The sequence below is a fragment of the Halichondria panicea genome, chromosome 11 (assembly GCF_963675165.1).
Source record: "Halichondria panicea chromosome 11, odHalPani1.1, whole genome shotgun sequence".
Lineage (NCBI taxonomy): Eukaryota > Metazoa > Porifera > Demospongiae > Suberitida > Halichondriidae > Halichondria > Halichondria panicea.
Genome location: NC_087387.1, coordinates 609535 through 631816, shown reverse-complemented (window position 1 = coordinate 631816; position 22282 = coordinate 609535). Strand labels below are relative to the sequence as shown.

Below are 22282 nucleotides of genomic sequence, written 5' to 3'. Positions count from 1 at the left end.
TTTCTTTTTTTTTTTTTTTTTTTTTTTTGAAATGTTAATAAACATGTAATGAATGAGTGACTGAGGCTAATATATAGATATGGCAGGGTAATGTGAAGCTATAATATTATTATTATTCAGAGTTTAGACAGAGAGGTTGGAGTCCGCAATGGTGAGGTCCACGGAAGCAGCTAGATGGCCGTTGAAAGATGACTTCGAAGATCTGGCGCCTCTCAGACACATGATGGAGGATCTGAGTAGAGAGAAAGATATTCTACATCTTAGCCAGCCAATGGTGGTGCTGTATGGTTGCTTCCATTTGTCTGAGAGCATGCTGGCCAGGCGTTTGTAGAAGGCTCCAGCTGCTGGGCCAAGGCCACCTGTGGTAGCGAAGACCAGGGGGGTAAAAGAGGAGTGCTCCACTTCTCTTATACGTTGTTCATAGTGCCTCTTTTTCAGGTTCTCATGGTGGCGATAAGATGCGGTTAGAGAGGAGTGTCTGTTCGAGGGAGCAAATGGGTTAAAAACCCTAACGTCAAAGAACGCTCTCTCGAAAGAACTTCCCCAAAAACCATTAGCCACTACATCAAGACGGGCACCGTTCTGTCGATTTGCGGTGGTTCTGTTGAATGTTTCGCTTGTGATGGGTTGTAGAGACGGTTCAGTGGCCACTCCATGGCAAGTTTCTTTTAAAAGCGATGGTGTGATGTCTCTCAGCTCGTTGTGTCTAATTGAGGGGAATCCTCCTCTAGGGCACGAGAGGGCATGTTGCACTGAAAAAGAATGGCCACACACACAGTTTGTGGGGATCTGCGATGGGGGCCAGCCATACCGAAGGGCAATGGCATCACGGAATACTATTTTGTGGAGTGCGAATCCGTGCTCTTCTAGCGGTAAAGCAGTGAGCCAGCTGGAGGCACCTTTTTCTCTTGCAAGGTCTGTTGCTAATTGCATTGGTGGTGTGAGAGACTCTTGTATCTCATTAGCCACCTGCAGTCCTGTATTTCTTCTTGTTTCTTTTATTTTGTTCTTCGTGTTGATTTGGTGTACGAGGACTTCATAGGGGTAATTTTTGTTTTGCGAAGCTATTAAGTCAACTAGAGGTTTTGTCACCTGTTGTGATGATGTGTATTATTTACTGCATAAGCATGCTGACTATAAAATAATTCCTTTGTAGTTTTAGCCACGCCCTATAACGCGGAGTGTTTCACGCAAAAATTTTCGTTTCCAATCCCCTTCCTTTTCAATCTATGGTTGGAGTAGTCTTGACTAGATTGGAAACGAAAGGTTTGCGTGAAACACTCCGCGTTATAGGGCGTGGCTAAAACTACAAAGGGATTATTTTATAGTCAGCATGCTCATTACCTGTCTTGGCTGCCATACAATGTGCTGTACATAGAAATGGTGAAATTGATCACTTTTAATGTTGAATATTCTAAAAAGTAAAGAGAATATAGCTCTAAAAGGTCGACTAAGCAATGCAACCACTATCACTAAACAAATAAATGCTATAAAAGAAAGAATAGCCCTTACTATGAAGTCGTGAGAGGTCAAGGCCCGTGGTGTGTCTAAAAGTATACTAAAGCAGTTTGAAGGACTATTACTACAAACGTTTATGAACAGTAAAGCTTATCCATGGCATGAAACCATTCTATATAGCACTTAGATACATAATAACCAAGTCAAGCAATGTCTTTTGGAGTAATTCAAGCTATACTCAAAAACAGAGTAAAGACAGCGGACTTAGACAAGTTAGAGCTTGTCAGTGGTGTAAACTTACTTCTCTAGAGTAACCTCCCAGCCTCTGAGTGATCGCTAGTGGATAGGAGAGCTAGAAACACAACCAGAGTAGTACGGTCAATACAAAAATAATCGCTAGCGCGAAATCATAACGCGGAGTGTTTCAAACATTTACACAGGGAGTCCTGGTCGTTTCCAATCCCCTTCCATTTCAATCTATGCTCCAACCCAGAGGAGGGAGGACACGATTAACCTTAGCTCTAATTAGCTAATTATCACGACCTTTTAATTACATTCTTTGAACGATTCATCTTTTCTTTCTTTATAACCTCTACATATTGGACACAAGAGCTGAGAGCTAGAGCAAAGTAAGCCTTTTCTCCTACTGGAGGCCAAGTTGTCAGGACCTGAAGGTAATAGGACCCCTATAAGAAGCACCTCAAGTACTCCTATCTCTAAGATCCCTGTGAGAAGCATCCCAGGCACTCTGATCTTGTCTAGTCTCTGTGAGAAGCCGCACTCTTGATCCTGGAGACAGGATCCCTATGAGGAGCACCCCAGGCACTCCTGTCTCCAAGATCCCTGTGAGAAGCACCCCAGGCACTCCTGTCTCTGTGATAAAGCTGCAACATGGTTCAGAGTGTCTCCAACATGAAGAACATCAATGACACTAACAGTCTCAGCTTCTAGCACCCCTTTATTTGTATGGTTTGCTCTGTGCCTGCAAGAATTGCCTGTCACTCGTACTGTTCTAGTTCTGTGTGTCCCCAATATGTAGAGGTTATAAAGAAAGAAAAGATGAATCGTTCAAAGAATGTAATTAAAAGGTCGTGATGATTAGCTAATTAGAGCTAAGGTTATAATCTTGTCCTCCCTCCTCTGACTCCAACCATAGAAGTGTGGGGTGTGTGAAGAGAGTGGGGCTGTGTGGGGGTAGTCTCATGAATCAGCCGCACCTTTGGCACCAAAGGTGCGGCTGATTAATGAGACTATGTGGGGGGTGGGTAGTTGGCCGTACAGTGGCCCTCGTGGAGGTGTGGGGGGTGAGTAGTTGGTCGTACAGTGGCCCTCGTGGAGGTGTGTGAAGAGTGGAAGTGTGGGGGGTGGGTAGTACTTATCCTCTGTTTAACTTAGAGCCATCATTGTAAAAATCACAACTGTATTCTAACTCCTGGCCCCTGTAGTTTGTAGCCTCAGGGTCCAGAGCCAAGCTCTACCTTTCCAAGGACACCTGCCTCATCAACTTCATTATGGCTGGTGAGTACATGTACAGCACATGCATGTTGTATACATCAGCTACATGCCATAATTAGCATGCCCCCTAAGACTTGGTAATACAGTTATAGGCCGTTCAAATATGCTTCATTTAACGCTGGGTGACGGGTTCCCCTGCATTTTTAGTTTGTTTTTAAGACAGAATCTGAAAGACCTGTTTCTAAGCTTTCAAAAAAGTACGAAATTAACATTGTTGAACCAACGGAACTAAAGTTATGGTCGATTACCAGCCCCTTACTAATATAGACATGTTACAGAGACTAGCTTCTACATGTGCTTGACAGAGTGTTAAATTACCATAGTACCCCTCCCTCCCCCCAAGGTCTGCAATGTCCCCGTGCCCCCAAGGCAAGTGATGGGCCTGAATCAGGGGAACCATTCGGACGAGAAGCTCTTACTTTCACAAAGGAACTCATCATGCAAAGAGAAGTGTGTTCATGATATCCAACTGTACGCACATGTGTGTATTCACAAAGTTCAGGGTTCAAATATAATGACTGTATTACTAGCACCCACTATCTACATAGTTTTGCTTCTGTATACTTGTTGTATCGCAAGGTTCAGGGTTCAAATCTTAGCTGCATTTATGTTAATTTACCGTATAATCTACAAAATTCAATTTATTGCCTTCCCAGGTAGAGGTCGAAGTGGAATCGTCCGACAAGGGAGGCAATCTGTGTTCGTTGACGGGAAGAACCTTGCCGTACTGTTGTTAGAGGCGGGACTGTGTAAAGTATTTGCACTGTCAGCAGAAAGATCTCAGTACGGAAAATCACTGTTTGAGGCGGAGGAGATAGCAAAGAATGCACGAAAGAAGCTTTGGGAGGTCAGTATTAACGTTATATTTATTGTCCATCTAAAGTCTATTTGCGTTGAGTTCAACCCCGGAAGTTATGTGGTCAATTATGGCTTCATGTATGCTTTATGTGGTAGACAAGTATGCCTGGGACTTCTACACGGAACATGCAACTTTTAACTGGTTGGAGCTTACCAGCTCTACAGCATATAGACATATAGATAGAAGCGCTTTTTAACAAGGAATCCAATGGTATATGAAACTTTGAATTTCAGTGAAGTATGACAAAGTTATGACAACTTTATGAAGGTCAAACTCAACACAAACAGACTTAAGCTGTGCTCATCCGCACTGTGTTGATGTACATGTATTACTAGTCGCTGTGCAATGCTCCATTATGGCTGAGAATTGTAGTAGTAGTCAGTACTAGTTTGACGGGTTGTACTGCCGTACTACTAAAATATTTTGCTACTAAAATATTTTGCCTTTGCGAATGAGCCAAATCAGCAGAAAAACCAACCCTTTGCGATCTAACTATTGCGTTCTGGCAAGGATCGTGTGTAATTGTTTAGGTTTTGTGATTTAATTTTTGCAAATTGATCAAAGTTCGCATATGTTTGATGCTCGCAAAACATTCTAGTAATGCGGTAGCTAGCTACATAAGTTTTGCTTACAATCTACAGTGAAGCCTCTCTGTTATTACACGCATTAATTGTTTTACTGTACACATTATATGTTTCCGGTCCACTTTACTGTTTCATTGTATCCACGAATTACTGTACTAGGACTATGTAGAGCCAGCTGCTGACGAGGTGGCGGAGGAGGGGGAGGCGGCTGCTGTGACCCCGGGGGAGGATAGTGCTCCGCCCGAGAGAAAGGTCAATCATAGGAAGATTGTTGTCACTGAAGTGGTCAGCCCAAATAACTTTTGGGCACAACTTGTCGACCAAGGTGGGTGTGTGTGGAGTGAATGTGAGGGGGTGTATGTGTATATATGTGAGGGGGTGTATGTGTGTGTGTGTGTGGGTGGTGGTTTGTGAAGAAAGGACAACTTATGGATAACGTTCTTTTTTAGCCTAGCCTGAATAGTAAGTAAGCATAAGAGACCATCTTTATCCCCGTGCTTGCCAGGTGTTCAGTTCACCACACTCATGGAGCAACTAAGAAATGACCTCTCGGCCAACCCCCCCCTCCCTGGTTCCTTCAACGCTACAAGGGGGGCGCTCTGCGTGCTAAAGTTCACAGACGGACTATGGTAAGAAAATCTGTGTCTGTACGTATAACCTGAGCCTATAATTTCTACTTTAGCACTGTATTTCATAGCAGCACTGATATTTGTGGAGAATTTGGGAGACATTTTCTATAGAGCTATAATAGTCGGTCGTGCATGATTAAACAGACTCCTCCCACTTCAGGTATCGGGCAAAAGTGGAAAGAATCGAAGGAAAGAAAGCTCACGTTCTCTACATGGATTACGGGAATGTGAGTAGTTGCATTTTTCATGTGTGTGGTTAATGATCTTTACCCATTATGTGTGCCGCGTTATAATTATTTTTCTTTTTGCAGAAACAAGTTGTTCCACTGTCAAGCCTCTCAGCTTTACCAGCAGGTTACCGGAAGTGAGTCAGGTCATGTGATTGTCATGTGATGTCCGTACGTGTCCGTTATAATTATAAATTATATATACGCCTATAGCTTTGCTGTAGAGATGGGATGTAACGGTTACCATGGTGAAGTACGCGTGCGTGCTTATGTTGATAGCATCAGTTGCCTTGCAACGTACAAAGCCGGTAATGTGTTAGACTAACTTCAAACGTGTTTTGGGTAGGAATTGGCTAAATAAAGTGGATCTTGCAATATTTATTTGCGCAGAATTGTGTTTTTCTCACGAGTGTACATGTACAGTCGTGTAATGATAGTTCTAGTTCTGATGTGAAATGGTCCAGACCAGGCACTGTCTGAAATCCAATCCATGTAGCTAGTTACCCTAACACCTTGTCATTCTTTGGCAACCCTTGAAGCGCGTCGGTCCACAAAATTAATTATGTCACTGAGGGCATGCAGGAAATTATGTATATAACCAAATTAAAGCTTACAGTATGCAGATATTTGAATACATACGTGGCACAGTTCACATTCAGTGTCGCCTAAAGGCATTATAACAATTAACTTCAAACTTTAAAGCGTTTCGAAAGTCCATAAATCGTATTATTTCATTAAAGTGATACCAGGAAGTATGTGTATATGTTAAGAATTTCGATGTTTTTTATATAATTATATCGTATTACCAGAATGTTTTATGAGCATCAAACCATGTGCAAACTCTGCGAGCGTTGATCACTTCACAACAAGCAAACCTAAACTAGTACTAGTAAATACACACGATCCTTATAATTTCCAGAACGCAATAGTTAGATTGCAAAGGGTCAGTTTTTCTACTGATTTGGCTCATTCGCAAAGGTTTTCACCCAAAAAACATTCCAGTAATACGGTAGCTTATAGCTGGGGGGACTTTATACATGTATCTATACATCTAGTGGTTGCCCTGAGGCGGTCAGCACACGGCCTGCTTGTCTCCACACGCCCCAGCAGATGAGATAAGGGCCTTTGAAGTAGCCGCACAATGTGTACAGGTCACTATCGCACGCCTACACACGTTGACCCCAACATCCATATGTGTAACCATAATGACTAGAAACAAGCTTATAATGTTCCGTACTCTGTTTCTACTCTTACTACACTCATTATCTGGCAGCCAAAACTGTGTTCATGGTTATACCTACAAAACCGGTACCTATGTTCCTGGCCGCACGTCGCATACCAAAGTATTGCCATGGAAATGATGTTATTGCAAGGTGTATTCTACTACCACCCTAGCAACTATGTGACCTAGGTTTCCGTAAGAATGGGACAAGTTTGGCAGCTTTATTTTTTTAGGCTGTCGTTAATTTTCTTCTCTGAAATCTATTAACCTCTGTAGACAATAATTATGCCTCAAACAACCAACTGACCCCATTAGTTAAATTCCTTTGCTTTGTGTATGGTAATTAAACCACTTGGCACTGCACTGTACTGTACATGTCTACCCTAAGGCAACACTGCAAAATCAGTTGTTTATTAGTTGAATTTGCAACCTTTTGATGATCCCACAGGCATTTCGTTTGCTCCTGTGTGCTCAACAAACAATTAAGACAATTACACAGTGCAATGTCGTGTTTAGTGCAATGTCATGTTTACACAACAAACCCCAATTTGTAGGGGGTGGGGTCTTTTTCCATCTGCTTTTATTTTACGTGTAGTTGTATGTATTTATATACAGTTGAACTAACTTCCATAAAATGGACACCATTGGAGAACAGCCTTTTGGTCGTTATAAACAGGTGGTCAAGAGGTTTGGATTGCCAGCTATGTACGCTCTATGAGTTATTTTTTGCTGCAAATGAATCTTGAGGCTTTGCTAACTGCTTCTTTAGCTCATACAAGCTTTGAAAAGGCTGTAGCTTGTCTCTACAGCTACTGTGGGCTGACATTATTGAATAAGCCGAAATACTTCAATGGGATGTGATTGAATTAATATGTGACAGTATGTAGTGTATTATGTAATCGTAAAATGCATGCAGCTGTGTGGATGGGGTGCCGTTGAGGGGAGGGTTGTTATATTTTATGGCTTAATAGTTAATTATTTTTCCCTCTAAATAAATAATTAAGTGAGTGCTGCAAGCTGCGCTGTGCTAATGGCTCTCGCCATGTTTTGCTCGCTCAAAAACTATATTAGAGTGTTATAGAGGAGGTAATTAATTATTATGAAATAAATGTTTGCATTTGTAATTTTTGACTATAATCGAATTAAATTCCATACATTTTTAATAAGAAGAGAAGCTTAGTTGAATAGAACGTTTGTGCGAACAAATGATGCTACAAAAGATCCTGAAAAGACTGCAACAGCCTTCAATGTGAGTTAAACTAGCCATAACTCAAGAAAGAAGCTTTAGTTTGCTAATCTACGAATCAAGATACAAGAGAACGTGGCTAGAAGCCTATAGAAGCTATTAGTTTTTGTCGCATTGCAACCGTTGAGCAGTTACAACTGGAACACAGACACACACACAGTCAGCTTTATCGGATCCCTTGTGCAGTTACGCCTCGAGGCATAGTAAAGATCACTCTAGTAGCTAGTAATCGTCATTGTCTAAATTGCTTGTTTGTCAATATTTCTGCTCAACAATTAAAACACAACTGTATATAAGCAAAACAAGTTCTTTACCAAGAAACTAGGTGAATTGGGACTCAATTAGAAAGTTTATCAGAAGTCAAGATTGCTGTGGGCTGATGTTGTTACCTAAGACAAAATACTTTTAGGGGTTCATGATGATTTAATTAACGTGTATGGGATGTGCGTTATGTAATCTATTATATAATCGTAACATGCAGCTGTCTGGATGGGGTGCCAGTGAGTGTGCTGTTGATATATTTTTAATGAGGGCGGGTGATGAGACTATAGTAGTAATTAGATATCATGCCACACTATCTGTGTCTTTACACTCTAATTAAGTTATAGCCCATCGCCAGTGTTACATGCTTATTTGTACATAGTTCTGCTCAACAGTTAAAACATGAAGCAAGCTTATAAGAAGCTAAGCAAATTTGGACTAAGTAGACCTCACGATTTCTCTTATCCCGTGCATGTGATACTATATCCCTATAATAGCTTTACTCTGCAGACAGTTTGTATATAGAATACCTACAATGAAACAACTAGTAAAACCCCTCTTAACGGCCATCCTTGAACATTGGCAAACTGATACATAGAGGCCAAGGCAGTTAGTGTCCCAAATGATAAATTTAGAGTATCAAAACAAACCCTTATTAACAAATTAAATATAAGCCTGTACATCGTTGACGTTCTAAACTAGCTTGCTCCTCACCATTATAAAAGGGACTCCTCTGAATTGTGTAAATAATGGTGGTTGAGCAGTTAGTCGTAACAGGTACATAATATATGATGTCACTCAGGCAACATTTATTGTTATGTATATGTGGCTTAAGGTTTCTCCTCACCCAGCAAAGAAGCACGCTGTATGCATGGGTGTGTTAATTTTACCCTGTTTTGGGGAGTTTTGCTGTTGAAGTGTCTATCAAATTACCTCAGGGAGGTGCGTCTGATGATCGATGATCATATTCGCTTGTTTATTGTTTTCGTCGGGCAAGGGAACCCGTATTGTTATAGTTATGTGATGGAGGGTCTATCACATATGTCAATGATGCAACAGTAATACTCGATCCATCGAGACCTGTTACGTTTGTCTGTTTTCTTTCGCTAAGTTGAACCCAAGGGTTAAGGGAAATTGTATATAAATATTCGACGGGTTTAATTCAATAATAAATATGTAGAATACCGAGACTATTGACGGCACGCCATTCCACTCGTACTAGTGAAAGAATGGTGAGGTCGGTATATAGAGGAAATTGAGTCAGTTTTTTCGTGGAAACTTGTGGCTTAGCTTGCACTTTTGTGTCTTTAATTTACTGTATGCCTCAAGCCTCAGAGCAGGATCTTGAAACCTCATCAAAACCACTTTATAATAAAATTATAGTGATCTATCAATGGATTAAATATATATAATATCTGCTGCTGAATATTTTGTTTAAGATTTTTTGAGTGAATATACGATGATAGGTCATGCAAGCTTCATACTTAAATTGCTGACGATTAAACTTTGAAGAAATGTAGAGGAAATGTGTCATTATGACCAGTTTGACCTCATCAACTAATAAGTTGTTTATACCATAATTGTGACGTGGACACGGTCATTATTACGTTTGTGTTTATTTACGTTAAACTTAGTACAACGTATGTGTGATCCTCTCGTTGATTTGATTAGGCTTTAATTCCATTCCTTATAAAGTAGCGGGATCTTGTATCCAGGCAAATGTTTTACGTGTGATTTTTAATAACTATAGTGATGTTAGCTGGGATACTGTTATTGTACCTAGGTATCATGTGATTTGTTTGTTTGTTTGTTTGTTGTTGTTGATTGATTAAAGTGGGCAGTGTTTAAATTGTGAGAGGAATTCTCCTTGTGTGTGTACACCAGCCATACAAACACCCACACACCCACACACACACACACACACACACACACACACACACACACAACACAACACACACACACACACACACACACACACACACAACACACACAGCACACACACACACACACACACACACACACAACACACACACACACACACACACACACACACACACACACACAACACACACACACACAGCCAACCCCCTCAAGCTCAGGAATACTTCCTAGCCTGTATCATTCCTCCTGATGATGTAAGTCACGTACATGACATATTATATTTCCTTTAATTCATTAATTTACTGGAATCAAATGTAAAAGGCTCTCAAAGGAGACATACGAATTTTATATTTTGCACTGAGCTAAAAACTCAACCATGCAGGTTTGTACATGCAGTGTCATTCCCAAATATGATTATAAAGAAGGAGCATTCGAAATCTTATATACAGTATCTTGACAAATATACATAATTTATAAATAATTTTATCCTTACTTTTGTGGATTTTTTAATTTTCAGGAGGATTGGCTCAAGGATGCGTTCGCTCTGTTCTGTCAGGAGGTCATGGGCAAAACACTGCTCCTCAATGCTGAGTATAGGATCACTGGGCAGGTGAGCGGGCTCCTGCTGCCATGGTAACGGCATGTACATTTTTTGTAGATTCTTGATCTGAGATAATGATGTGTGTAGTGTGTAGTAGCGTAGATAAAAGAAATTTCCTTCTTTAATGTACAGTAGTAATTAGACCCTAACTGGCTTATCTATATTTATGTACCAGCTACAAAGACCATTTAATTGCTCTACGTGTGCAGCTACTATGGCCGTTACATAACGTGTGTATACACGGGATGTGCTTATATGTCAAAGGTGTATTCACGTTCCTAGGTTGGTTAAATTGTTAATTGCCTGAGGTATAAAAATATTTATCTACTTAGCGGAAATTGTACATGATAATTATAAAAGGTTTTCCGTTTGGAGGTTGCCATAAACGTATAATAATGTTTAGGAATTAGGATTTTAACTGATCAAGGAAAACGTCGATTGGCTTAATTGGAATTTAACATTACTTTGTATGACCACATTGTGTTGACACCCCTGCTCAATTAGCGTAGTGTTGGCAGTTCCGGTTAACATTACTCACTTCTATAAGAGGGAAAATACTCGTAATTTCGTATGGAATATTTTTATATATTTATTAATAGCATTTTTTGTGTGTGTGGTCGCTTTATTAGATATACCGTATAGCGCGAAATTTTCGAGGCACTTATATTTTGTGGATTTGCCTCTAAAAGCCGTTTTGTTGCACAATATTCGCGGAATTACTGCTTACAGGAAACCACGCCTTTAAATCTTTGCATGTTATAACAGGCAATTCTAATTAAAGAACAATTTTGTGGACTTAATTTTCGTGTAGAATTCTAACCCACAAAATCCGCGAAAAAATTAAGCCCCTTGAAAATTTCGCGCTATACGGTAGTTTCTAAAGTCATGTAACAGCTGTACAGATTTTTTTTTAAAAGTGTCTTAGTTTGTATAATTATATTATTCCATAACCTCTGATAGAGATACTGTATAGCGGGTAATTTCCGGTGGGGCAAAATATTCGTAGTTGCGCAATATTTAGTCACAAGGTCGCTTCATTCGTGGGTAAAATATTCGTGCTCAGGGATTCAACAACCTGCTATAAATTATTATGTCGTCTTGAAATTTTAGTCACAGTTCTACAGTTTATTACGTTATCCTGCTGTGTCTAACTGGTCAACTGTTGATATATAAACTCTCTAAGCTTATGCAATGTCAATGATCTATTTCATGTCAGCTTTAGAATAAATCATGGGCTGTAATTATGTCTACTGGATATGAGGTTAGTCAAGTATTTACTTTCTGTTGCTGATAACAAAGAGGTATGCAACGTGTACTACAAATGTCAAGTGTTTCTGTTACGTAATTCTAATGTTTTCGACCACATCAAAGAGAAGTGTCTACTCAAGCGTTGCGTGCCCTAACCAGCTCTATTATCTGTAATGGCGAGTATGTAAATAAAAAGTGCTTCTGGCCTCAAGTGCCAACAATTTATGTTGGTTTTGAGCATATTTGGAGGTGCTAGCGAGTCCTCGATTTCAGTAATTAGCTTTTAAATTAGTACCAGAACAGTATGCATTCATGTCAACATCTCAATTAGTCTATCTCTTGCATAATCCTTAGGTATTTTTTACATCAAGTACGTTGATCTTGTTGGTGATTAGATTGTAGCGGCACCTGTCTCCAAATATTTGGCAGTACATGCAAATTTAGTGCACGTGGGTGTCTGCATATGTGCAGAAGATAAACATGCCTGTGTCCATGGTAACAGCTGTTAATTGCGCATGCGCATCAAGGGACATGCCCAATTTCAGAGAAACTTGTCAAGCTGAATAATCGAGGTTCAGGATAATACAGGTTCTACTAGTGCTGTATGCCATATCATGTGTGCGTCTATAAAAGTGCTGTAATTAGTAAACAATCTGTTTGTATTTAGTAGAGCTTCTATTGTGCCAACAAATGGGCTGCAAGCTAACCATATTCATGGGATGTGTGGTGTCAGCTGCAGGCTAGCCATTCCCTGTGTGTGGACCTGATTGTTATATAATTTGACATAAATCTTTGGCCAGCTACTGTGCAGGTGTGCGTGCGTGTGTGTGATGTTATCCTTGCAAGTGTGTGTGCACACTTTAGCCCTCAGGTGGTGAAACACACAGGATAAACATAGTGCATTCTTGGTGTCACCACGGTCACATATGTGTGGTGTGCGTACATGTGCCCCAGGAATTGCATGAGCTGCTGGCAAGGAAGGATGTTTGCATAATATTATTATCAGGGTTTCATACAGAGGTAGGGGAACCCCGGGATTTCCCCCCCCTGACAATTCCCCAACTTATGATGTAATAAAATCATTAGTTAGGTGTAAAGTGGTTTTTACAGGTGAGAGTAGTAAACACCAGCAAATGCCCACTAAAATCTAACAGAATGCACCACAGAGCACCATTTTTTCAAATTTTCCCAGGGGAGGATGCCCCCGGATCCCCCTACGTTGTGCCGACCGAAACCTGCCGACCTTTGGTCTGCAGGTTTCCCCCCCCCCTAGCAAAAAATCCTGTATGAAACCCTGATTATTGTTTGTATCTAGATTTAGAGTGTACTTACAGATTAATTTTCCAAGTATGTATGCAATGAGAGAAAATAATTTTGCTAGATTATATATTCAGATGCACTTCCACCCACATACGCACTACCCGCACACACACACACACACTATCTCCCACCCACCACACACACACACACACTATCTCCCACCCACCACACACACACTACCTCCCCACACATACACACACACACTATCTCCCACCCACCACACACACACTACCTCCCCACACACACACACACACACACACTACCTCCACACACACACACACACACACACACACACACACACACACACACACACACACACACTACCTCCACCCACCACACACACACACACTACCCCCCACAGAGCTACGTTTCCCTCCTCAACAGCGAGGATAAGACGGATATCACTCGGAAGATGATAGCAGAAGGTTTGGCCAGAGTTGACAAACGTAAAGATCGAAGGCTATCAAAACTTGTAAGTGAATATCGTATATAGCGAGTAATTTTCATGGGGTAAAAATTCGGTGAACAGTGGTGATTTTTGTAAGTAAAAATTTCGTATGTGCACTGCATTGCATGCATTCCAGAAACCATGCCTACGTTTTCGTATATAAAATTTTTGTCGAGGTCTAGCTTGCCCACGGTAGTCTCTGTATTTATAGTAAGAATGTTATCACGTTTCTGTCTTTCTGATTATTATTATAATGTAATAATCATGCCCTCGAAAAGAATTTTGATTGGCACGTGTCGAGTCAAGTTGCCGATGTCATTCATCACGCTAATTGCTGCTCCTCATTTCTCTACTGATTTGTTTTTGTTCTTATCCCAAAAGCGGTGCAACTATTAGTTCTCTGAAATTCTTATAGCCGTCTCCGCCTATTATTTCTAGTGCCTCTTCATGGAATGTTGTCATTCGATCTTTAATTTTACGACAACAAGTCCTAACTTGGCTGGCATTGTTCGAACTCTTTTATTGCAATGCCTCTTTTGTTTACGCTCTATTATTACATAATTGTTTTGTAGTTTGCGATGCTCTTTCATCGAGGTTTCGGGTAATTCCTAAGCGTTGTTTGTTTGAAAGATTTCCTCCACGGAAGTTTATACTATGGAATGTGTACAATTTTGGAGTAATTTAATTAATATTGAGAGTACCATATAGCGGGTATATTTCGAGGGTATATAAATGTTCCATTGGGTAGCAAACATTTTAAACCTCCGAATTTAATGTAACATCACATGCATGCTGCAAAATAGTTGAATCCACGAAAACTACGAACATTTATTCCCTTGACATAATTATACCTGCTATACGGTATTAGCTGTATAGAGGTCATTGGAGTGTGGTTGGAATGTCAAAGCTCTCCACAAATAATCAATCAACATACGTGCTTTAGTTAATTACTGCATGGGATGTCATCTAGCTCTGTTAATTGCTCCAGCTTCCATTCCCACGTAAAATTGGCTAGTACTTTATTCGGCACGCGGGAAATTAATTAGTATGTACACCAAAACTAGTGCGATAGCCAGCCGGCAACCGATTTGAATTAGTAAGATAATGAGTTCCCAAGGATACCATGTTTGCCTGCAAACAATTTTCACAATGCTCGTGTTTTAATTGTAGAACACCAACATAGTCATGGTAATGTGCTGTTTGTGCTGTTTTGTTGACACCAGCCAGACTGCTGAGTAATTGGATGGTGAGGTCATGTTGCCTTAGGGCGATGTCCCAATTCGACGACAAGACTCGAACCAATCGTGATTGAAACTAACTAAGGGTAATGTCATTATGTAGCCTGCATGTTTTAGATTCCATACTTACACGTACCGTATAGCGCGAAATGTTCGAGGGGCTTAATTTTCGCGGATTTCGTGGGTTAGAATTCTATACGAAAATTAAGTCCACGAAAATTGTTCTTTAATTAGAATTACCTGCTATCGTGCAAATATTTAAAGGCGTGGCTTCCGGTAAGCAGTCATTCCGCGAACATTGTGCAACGAAATGGTTTTTAGAGGCCATTCCACGAAATATAAGTGCCTCGAAAATTTCGCGCTATACGGTATATGGTACATGTAGTTATGTATAGTTCTCATTTCAGAACATATTGTTTTTAATGCTTCGCAACGGACATTTCAACATCTGAGAAAAAATTACTGTATTGTCGTGTGTATAATTAATATGTGCGTTTATTTTAATTTTTAGTGCATGCAACTTCTAAAAGATGTACATTTGTCATTCCTTACATAATGCTTGATTGTGCCTCGAGGCCTAGGGATACAGTATAGAGCCGACTGCCTGTGGCTGTGTGTGTGTGTGTGTGTGTGGGCGTGTGTGTGTGCGTGCGTGCGTGTGTGTGTGTGTGTGTGTGTGTGTGTATTAACAAAAGTGAAATGTGAGATCGTCACATATTATGTTGCCGGGAAACATATTTCCCTCTATATACAGGTCTCCATAATTTTTATAAGTACGTCTTATCAAGACATGTAGATCTGTACGTGCGTACACCATTACTTATGCTCATGCGTGTATCCCGTTTTGTGGTAGCTAAAGCTGTTGTAGAAAGGGATGGATACATGCCGTAACCCACAACAACATTCCCAGACTAATGGCGTAATCATCAAAGCTAACGTATGTTTATACTTATTCATAATTATTATTTTACAAATGGCATCTATTTTCCGGCTAAATGCCATTGCCACGGCTATGAAAGTGGTACTTGATCTCGTTCGTCAAAACAATTTACCTTTCCCTTACTGTATATGCCCATGCATTTGCATGCTCGAATTAATTCTTTTGTCTCCTTGGCTACAAAAATGCACTTTGTTGGCTGTGTATGCATAATTAGAATACTGTTATATGCACAAGAAAAATTTTTGCACCTTTTTTAGCATCCCAAGTAGCTTTGATTTTCAATCTTGTTGCTTCGTAATTATGCAGTTGCAAGTTAGAATATTCATTTTTACCGTTAGAATTATTTAATTACTTTGAAATTTGTGTGTGTACGTATTACCGTATAGCGGGTAATTTTCGTGGGCAAGCTGGCCTACATGAAGTTTTCCCCCATAGAAACGTGGGCGTGCGTGTGTGTTAACGAAAGTAAAATGTGAGATCGTCACATATTATGTTGCCGGGAAACATATTTCCCTCTATTGTATACATACAGGTCTCCATAATTTTTATAAGTACGTCTTATCAAGACATGTAGATCTGTACGTGCGTACACCATTACTTATGCTCATGCGTGTATCCCGTTTTGTGGTAGCTAAAGCTGTTGTAGAAAGGGATGGATACGTGCCGTAACCCACGACAACATTCCCAGACTAATGGCGTAATCATCAAAGCTAACGTATGTTTATACTTATTCATAATTATTATTTTACAAATGGCATCTATTTTCCGGCTACGTGCCGTTGCCACGGCTATGAAAGTGGTACTTGATCTCGTTCGTCAAAACAATTTACCTTTCCCTTACTGTATATGCCCATGCATTTGCATGCTCGAATTAATTCTTTTGTCTCCTTGGCTACAAAAGTGCACCTTGTTGGCTGTGTATGCATAATTAGAATACTGTCATATGCACAAGAAAAATTTTTGCACCTTTTTTAGCATCCTAAGTAGCTTTGATTTTCAATCTTGTTGCTTTGTAATTATGCAATTGCAAATTAGAATATTCATTTTCACCGTTAGAATTATTTTGTACTTCTAATTACTTTGAAATTTGTGTGTGTACGTATTACCGTATAGCGGGTAATTTTCGTGGGCAAGCTGGCCTACATGAAGTTCCCCCCATAGAAACGTGGGCGTGGCTTACCGTAATGCATGCAATGCAGTAATATGCAATGAATTTAAAACTCACGAAAATCACTGTTTTCCAGTTAATCGAATTTTTTTCCTCACGAAAATTACCCGCTATAGGGTTATTTTTATTATGCTTGTTTTAAGTGTACCAGCATACTTACTTTCTGAGTCCTTGTGTTATAGTAAGGAGGGGTGGTGGGTGGGGGTGGGGGTGGAGGTGGATAGGCAGAGTATTATGTACGTAATATTATTATTTATTTATTTACTAAAAATAGAATTTATTTATTATGCTTGTGGTTTAATTGTTAGTGTACATATTGATCTAATGTTGGCAGTTTGCTGTGTTTTGAGACTTCTATTACGGTCAACTTTAACCTAATTATAATACCGCACACGATGCTATCAACTATCAATACTCTCATCCCCCTTACCCCTGTGTGTATTGTTTATAAACACACGGAGTGTTTGTACCCCATTTAAGTGCTTTCGACCTCCGGTGAACTCAGCATAATTAAATTACTGGCTACTAGTATTCGTTTATCAACACCAGTACCTTATACACGCATTTTTGTGGTGGTGTGTACTGTGTGTGGTCGATCCTAACACACACACACACACACATTAGAGAAAACGCACGTACAGTATACCGTATAGCGGGTAATTTTCGGGGGACAAAATATTCGTGGTTGAGCAGTATTTAGTCATTTCGTGGATAGTGGTTGCTGCTTGCACTGCACTGGTGGGCAAGGTTACTTCATTCGTAGGTAAAATATTCGTGGTCAGACCTTCAACCACAAAAACCACGAATATTTTGCCCCACGAAAATTACCCTCTATACGGTACTGTGTTAGTCCTGTCGGTACTTTTATTAGAGTAGATCTGTACAGACTTTATGTAATGCCAACACATGACAGTATAGTACATGACGGCACACATTTGGTTTGGAAGTGCCCTTGTAGTTACTATTATTTTTTTTTCGACTTATTTTATCTCTTTCATATTTCAGGTGGGGGAGTACTGCAGTGCCAAAGGGGAAGCAAGGAAAAATAGGGTAAGCTTGTACGTTTTGATATTTCTAGTGGTATAATTAGATTTTCCATTTTTTGACTCTTAAATTCCTCGACTTTAAGTAATTAAAATTCTCAGCCTTGGTGTGTAGTCGTTGCCTAGGGCTTCCGTTGTACGCACCCTTCAGCTGACCCGTAACATGATACCATCGCCAGCTCTCCGTGTTTACTATAACGACAATAATTATATTCGGAAGCTACAAAAGTGCTCTATTCGTGTGGTATGGGCTTGAGGTCACACCTTGTACACGGAGTGAGTGGGTGGAAGCCAGGCCGTGGGTATGAGGTGGTTTGTTTATTTCATCTTAATAGGAACGCGTGTGTTACAGTCTGTCCCATTAGTAGGCTGTTTACCTGATAGCTATTTGGTAGCTACTATATTATTGTAATTATGTCCGCTATGTGTTTCCCAATCAACTGCCTTTAAAGGGACTTCAGATTCAGTTCTAAGAGGATATTTATGTAAGAGCCAGTGCTTTGAAGTCAGTCAACAAGCTTCTGTTTTGGATTCAAACGGTTCCTTGAAGTATTGCATCTAGGTGTGCAGTGAAACTATTATACACTCATGTAGTTATATTTTTGTTCTCCTGTCTTTAGCCCCCCCCTCGCCTATAATTAAGGAAGGGTCTAAAATTCATTTACTCAAGAGAATGAATAACCGCATCATAGTTGCGTCTCTTTAACTGCAATATTTGCCGACTGTAACACTTTTAGTTAGCACATTTCAAAGGTATGCTGAACTTTTCTTTGTATTCTAAATTTGGAGACCAACGAATGGCAAGAACTTTGACGCCAAGTGTATGACCCTAGCGTGTTTTGAAAATACTCCCAAAGAAGGAGTTCCACTGAATTCAGTATTTTAGCTGTATGTGTGGCTTTAGTGTCTCTTCTTCCTGCACTTATCTAATGGCTATTCAAAGCTAGTGCATCTCTAGTCTGTCTAAGACTTTTGTTTCTTTCCCTTAAGAAGGCACTTGTTTTGTACTAGTCGGTCACCGTTAAGTTGTTATGTATACCCCCTGTATGTGCCTTATAGTTTTCGTGGGTAGCTCTCAGTTTGTTACTTTGACCCTGATCATTTTTTGTGTGTTCACATCCATTTAAAGATAGGCTTTGTAATTTTCCTCTGTCTGCGGTTGTAAGGGTTGGCTTTGTGATGCCAATTAAGCACTGTCATGTACCTCTTTGATAATTTACATTTAAGGGCAGGTAGCATTCATGGGTAAGTGGCAACAGGCGCCTGTCTGCTCTGCTCTGCTCTTTAAGTTCCTCTGCAAGCGATATATAGAGTTGTCATGATTATGTAATCCTAAATACGGACTGTATGCAGGTAAGGCATCTGCTCTTTAAGTGCGATAGGGTTTTGCCGTGATTATGTAATCCTGTACAATAGGAATTGATCATTTTTACTGTTCTTTCGGAACATGATAGAGATTGGTTTTCTATTGTACATGTAACTAACTCTCTTATTTAGTAGCTTGTTATAATAAAAGTACCTTAGGTTATTGCTAGAATGTGGTTCGAACAACTATCTATTTCTACCAATTATTGTTCTTTTGAAATATAATATGCCCGCCAAAATTAGTTTTTTTGTGTACATAAATTATATTTGCTGGTTATAATCTGCCAGAATCTGGAGTGTGTGAGCATTGTAAATTGCCGTGGCAACCCTGGGATCAAATTCCTAATAATGTGTGCCTGTGTGTGATCTGTGGCATTTAGTAATAATATTATTAAAGTTAGCGTCAAGTTTCTATACTCATGTAACATTAAAAGGAAGTTACATAACCTTGAGCTTTGTAAGTTTTCATTAAGCCTCTACATGCGCAAGACGGTAGTGTGTGTGTGTGTGTGTGTGTGTGTGTGTGTGTGTGTGTGTGTGTGTGTGTGTCTAGACTGATACAACTGCTCAATGATAAATAAAGTGCTTCTCTATGGATAGGCTTCTAGTCACATTTTCGTGTTTCTATAATCATGATAATAATAATTATAATGTGATCATAATTATAATCTCTGACATTAAAAATAAAATTGTGAATTATTTTGTCCAATTAATAGCTTAAGCTTCACCTACCATTGAAATTAAGCCTCGTGTCATGTTATTACAGGTTATGTAATCATTATGTTGTCTTTCTTGTTGTTAGGAAAGTCAAGTACGTGGTGATTGTCTACAGTCTGCACTTTCTGTTGCTTCTGTTGCTTCTGTTGCTAGCTGTAAATGCAGAGGGTGTGGGAGTACTAATTACCGTGGTTATGGGATATATACACGCTCAAAATATCGGCGAATTTTGGTTAATGTTTGTTTGTTAATTTTGTAACATTATACTTTTGTTGTAAATTGAGGGGGTTTATGGGCTACAGCATGTTGTATATACATGTATACGTAACGTAACGTACACAGTCGGCGAGGCCCCATACAGTAAGATCATTTCCTGATTGAAATTAATTTGTTCAAGTGATATAAATATTGTGGACTTATTCAGCTACTGCTTCCTCAATTAGCTCAACTGTGTGTACATAATTACACATGATGGACTCTGCTATGCTAGTTCCTTTTCCTGTCACTATAATTATTATGTTATGATGTAATGCAGTGGGAAACAATTGTTTATGTTTGGGGTTAATGAGAACAGATTTCCTCGGCCATAGAATAGAGTAGTAACACTTGCTTGTTGTCGCCACCTGTTCTGTAGTGGAAGTATGTACATGTATAGGTCATGTATAGAGTACTTACTATAGTGTCTGTACTTGTGCACTGGGTGTCTGTATTGCATGTACGCACACGGCTTGAACATTCCAAATGGAGCTAGGCTGTCTTCGTTGTAAGCAAGAATGACCTATATACAAGCTAGCTAGATTAAAAGTCAATCATTAGTAAGTGGTAACTATTATTGAGCTACCTACGGCTTTGTTTTTGACGTGCAGCCAGTTGTATTGAGTATCTACCCCACGCGCTTATAGTACGTTAAAATGTGTACTCCGAGGGGAAACCTGTTCTCCTAACAAATACAAACAATCGGTTTCCCACTGCATTACATCATCACACTCCATCCATTGATACACAGTGATAATCTAACGGGTGTTTCCTAAGCTGGTTTGGCGTAGGAGAACTAGAGGGTTTGTAGTCATATCAACAACTATGCAGCTTCTTCTGTACACCACTTAAATGTAGTATGTAGGCTGTTAATAGGTAATATAATAGAAAGGAATTCATTGCTTAGTCAGTTTAAATTGCATTGTGAGGTCATTTTTCTCTCTCCCTCTTCTTCTGTAGGTGGGCATGTGGGTGTACGGCGACAGTACTTCAGACATGGCGACAGAGTTCGGCTTCAAGAAATGAAAAAAGAAGTAACTTTATGTATATAAATATATATGTATATAATTATAGCATTTATAGCTTCGTATAGTTAGGGATTATGTCAAAAGTGTGTCGAAACGAATTTCTATATTTTCAAAAAATTTTTTGTCAGGAATTATGATGTTACAATTACAATTACAATTTAATCTAACGTACGTCCAAAATGTCATCATAATTATGTCCGTTAAAGTACAAGGTTCGGTAAGTGTATGTATGCCACTTAACGTTCTGTAAGGGCTTGTCGAGACTATAACAATGGTACTCTCGCTAATTATGCTAATACAATGCACTATTATGGATATACTAATTGTGTTTTCAAGGACGGGCCCTAATTAATAAATTAAGCTTGGCAAAGTGGCTATAGCAATGTAGTCTATTAACAATAATTAGTGTGAGATACAATTTAAATTTAAGATTTTTGGTTTTGTGTGTGCTTGAGTGTTTATTGACATGAAAAACTGCATGTTTGGGTTAGATACAGTGCAATTGTTTTTGCTCTCCTTGGGAAAACAGTGGGTGGCATTAATTGTATCTAATTGAACAGTGAACGTACAAAAGTATTACACAAATTGGAAATGTACTGGCTATAACTGGTGACTTTCACACACCAAATTCAATTGTGGAAGCATATGTGTATATAGGCATTTTATATCATCAGTCACCTGCTCAGTACATGACTGGATGGTTAAGTTTAATTCGGAGCCATCGGTATGCTTTGGTTTAATTATACAAATATGAGCTTGTTTGTGTAACTATTGAGGTGGTTGAACACATACCTTATAGCTAGTAATTTCCGGGGCGGGGGGGGGCAAAATATTCGTGGCTGAAGCTCTGACCATAAATATTTTACCCCACGAATGAAGCGACCTTGCCTACCTTTACTTGTAGTGAAGCAGCAACCACGAAAATAAGATCCACAACCATTGCTCACCTGCGAATATTTTGCCACCCCCCCATACAAATCCAAAAAAAGAGTTGTGTATATACATAGGTTCCTTTTTACTGCATAATTG

The 22282-nt window shown here is 39.6% G+C and overlaps 2 protein-coding genes across 4 annotated transcripts; one reads left to right on the top strand and one right to left on the bottom strand.

Annotated features, from left to right (window-relative positions):
• On the bottom strand, positions 1-1235 carry LOC135343835 (uncharacterized). The gene has a single exon (XM_064540850.1). It carries the CDS (start codon positions 931-933, stop codon positions 124-126), a length of 810 nt encoding a protein of 269 aa, XP_064396920.1. The 5' UTR covers positions 934-1235; the 3' UTR covers positions 1-123.
• Positions 773-21413, top strand: LOC135343837 (staphylococcal nuclease domain-containing protein 1-like). Of its 3 annotated transcripts, none has more exons than XM_064540855.1 (13): positions 773-915; positions 2904-2976; positions 3317-3423; positions 3630-3820; positions 4576-4741; positions 4922-5045; positions 5206-5272; positions 5357-5409; positions 10082-10136; positions 10400-10492; positions 13413-13523; positions 17851-17895; positions 21186-21413. In XM_064540855.1, exons 6-13 carry the CDS (start codon positions 4942-4944, stop codon positions 21249-21251), a joined length of 594 nt encoding a protein of 197 aa, XP_064396925.1. In that variant the 5' UTR covers positions 773-915; positions 2904-2976; positions 3317-3423; positions 3630-3820; positions 4576-4741; positions 4922-4941; the 3' UTR covers positions 21252-21413. The 3 variants fall into 3 exon arrangements, with proteins under 3 accessions (XP_064396925.1, XP_064396928.1, XP_064396927.1); XM_064540858.1 differs by lacking the exon at positions 773-915 and adding an exon at positions 2732-2753; XM_064540857.1 differs by lacking the exon at positions 773-915 and adding an exon at positions 2739-2796.
• The last annotated feature ends 869 nt before the right edge of the window (positions 21414-22282 follow it).

What these genes read in the sequence shown, in the direction of transcription:
- LOC135343835 (XM_064540850.1), bottom strand. Translation starts at nt 933, where the DNA reads ATGCAATTAGCAACAGACCTTGCAAGAGAAAAAGGTGCCTCCAGCTGG.
- LOC135343837 (XM_064540855.1), top strand. Translation starts at nt 4,942, where the DNA reads ATGGAGCAACTAAGAAATGACCTCTCGGCCAACCCCCCCCTCCCTGGT. An exon ending in AAGTTCACAGACGGACTATG is followed by an intron (nt 5,046 to 5,205) that starts GTAAGAAAATCT and finishes CTCCCACTTCAG; the next exon opens with GTATCGGGCAAAAGTGGAAA. An exon ending in TTACCAGCAGGTTACCGGAA is followed by an intron (nt 5,410 to 10,081) that starts GTGAGTCAGGTC and finishes ACACACACACAG; the next exon opens with CCAACCCCCTCAAGCTCAGG.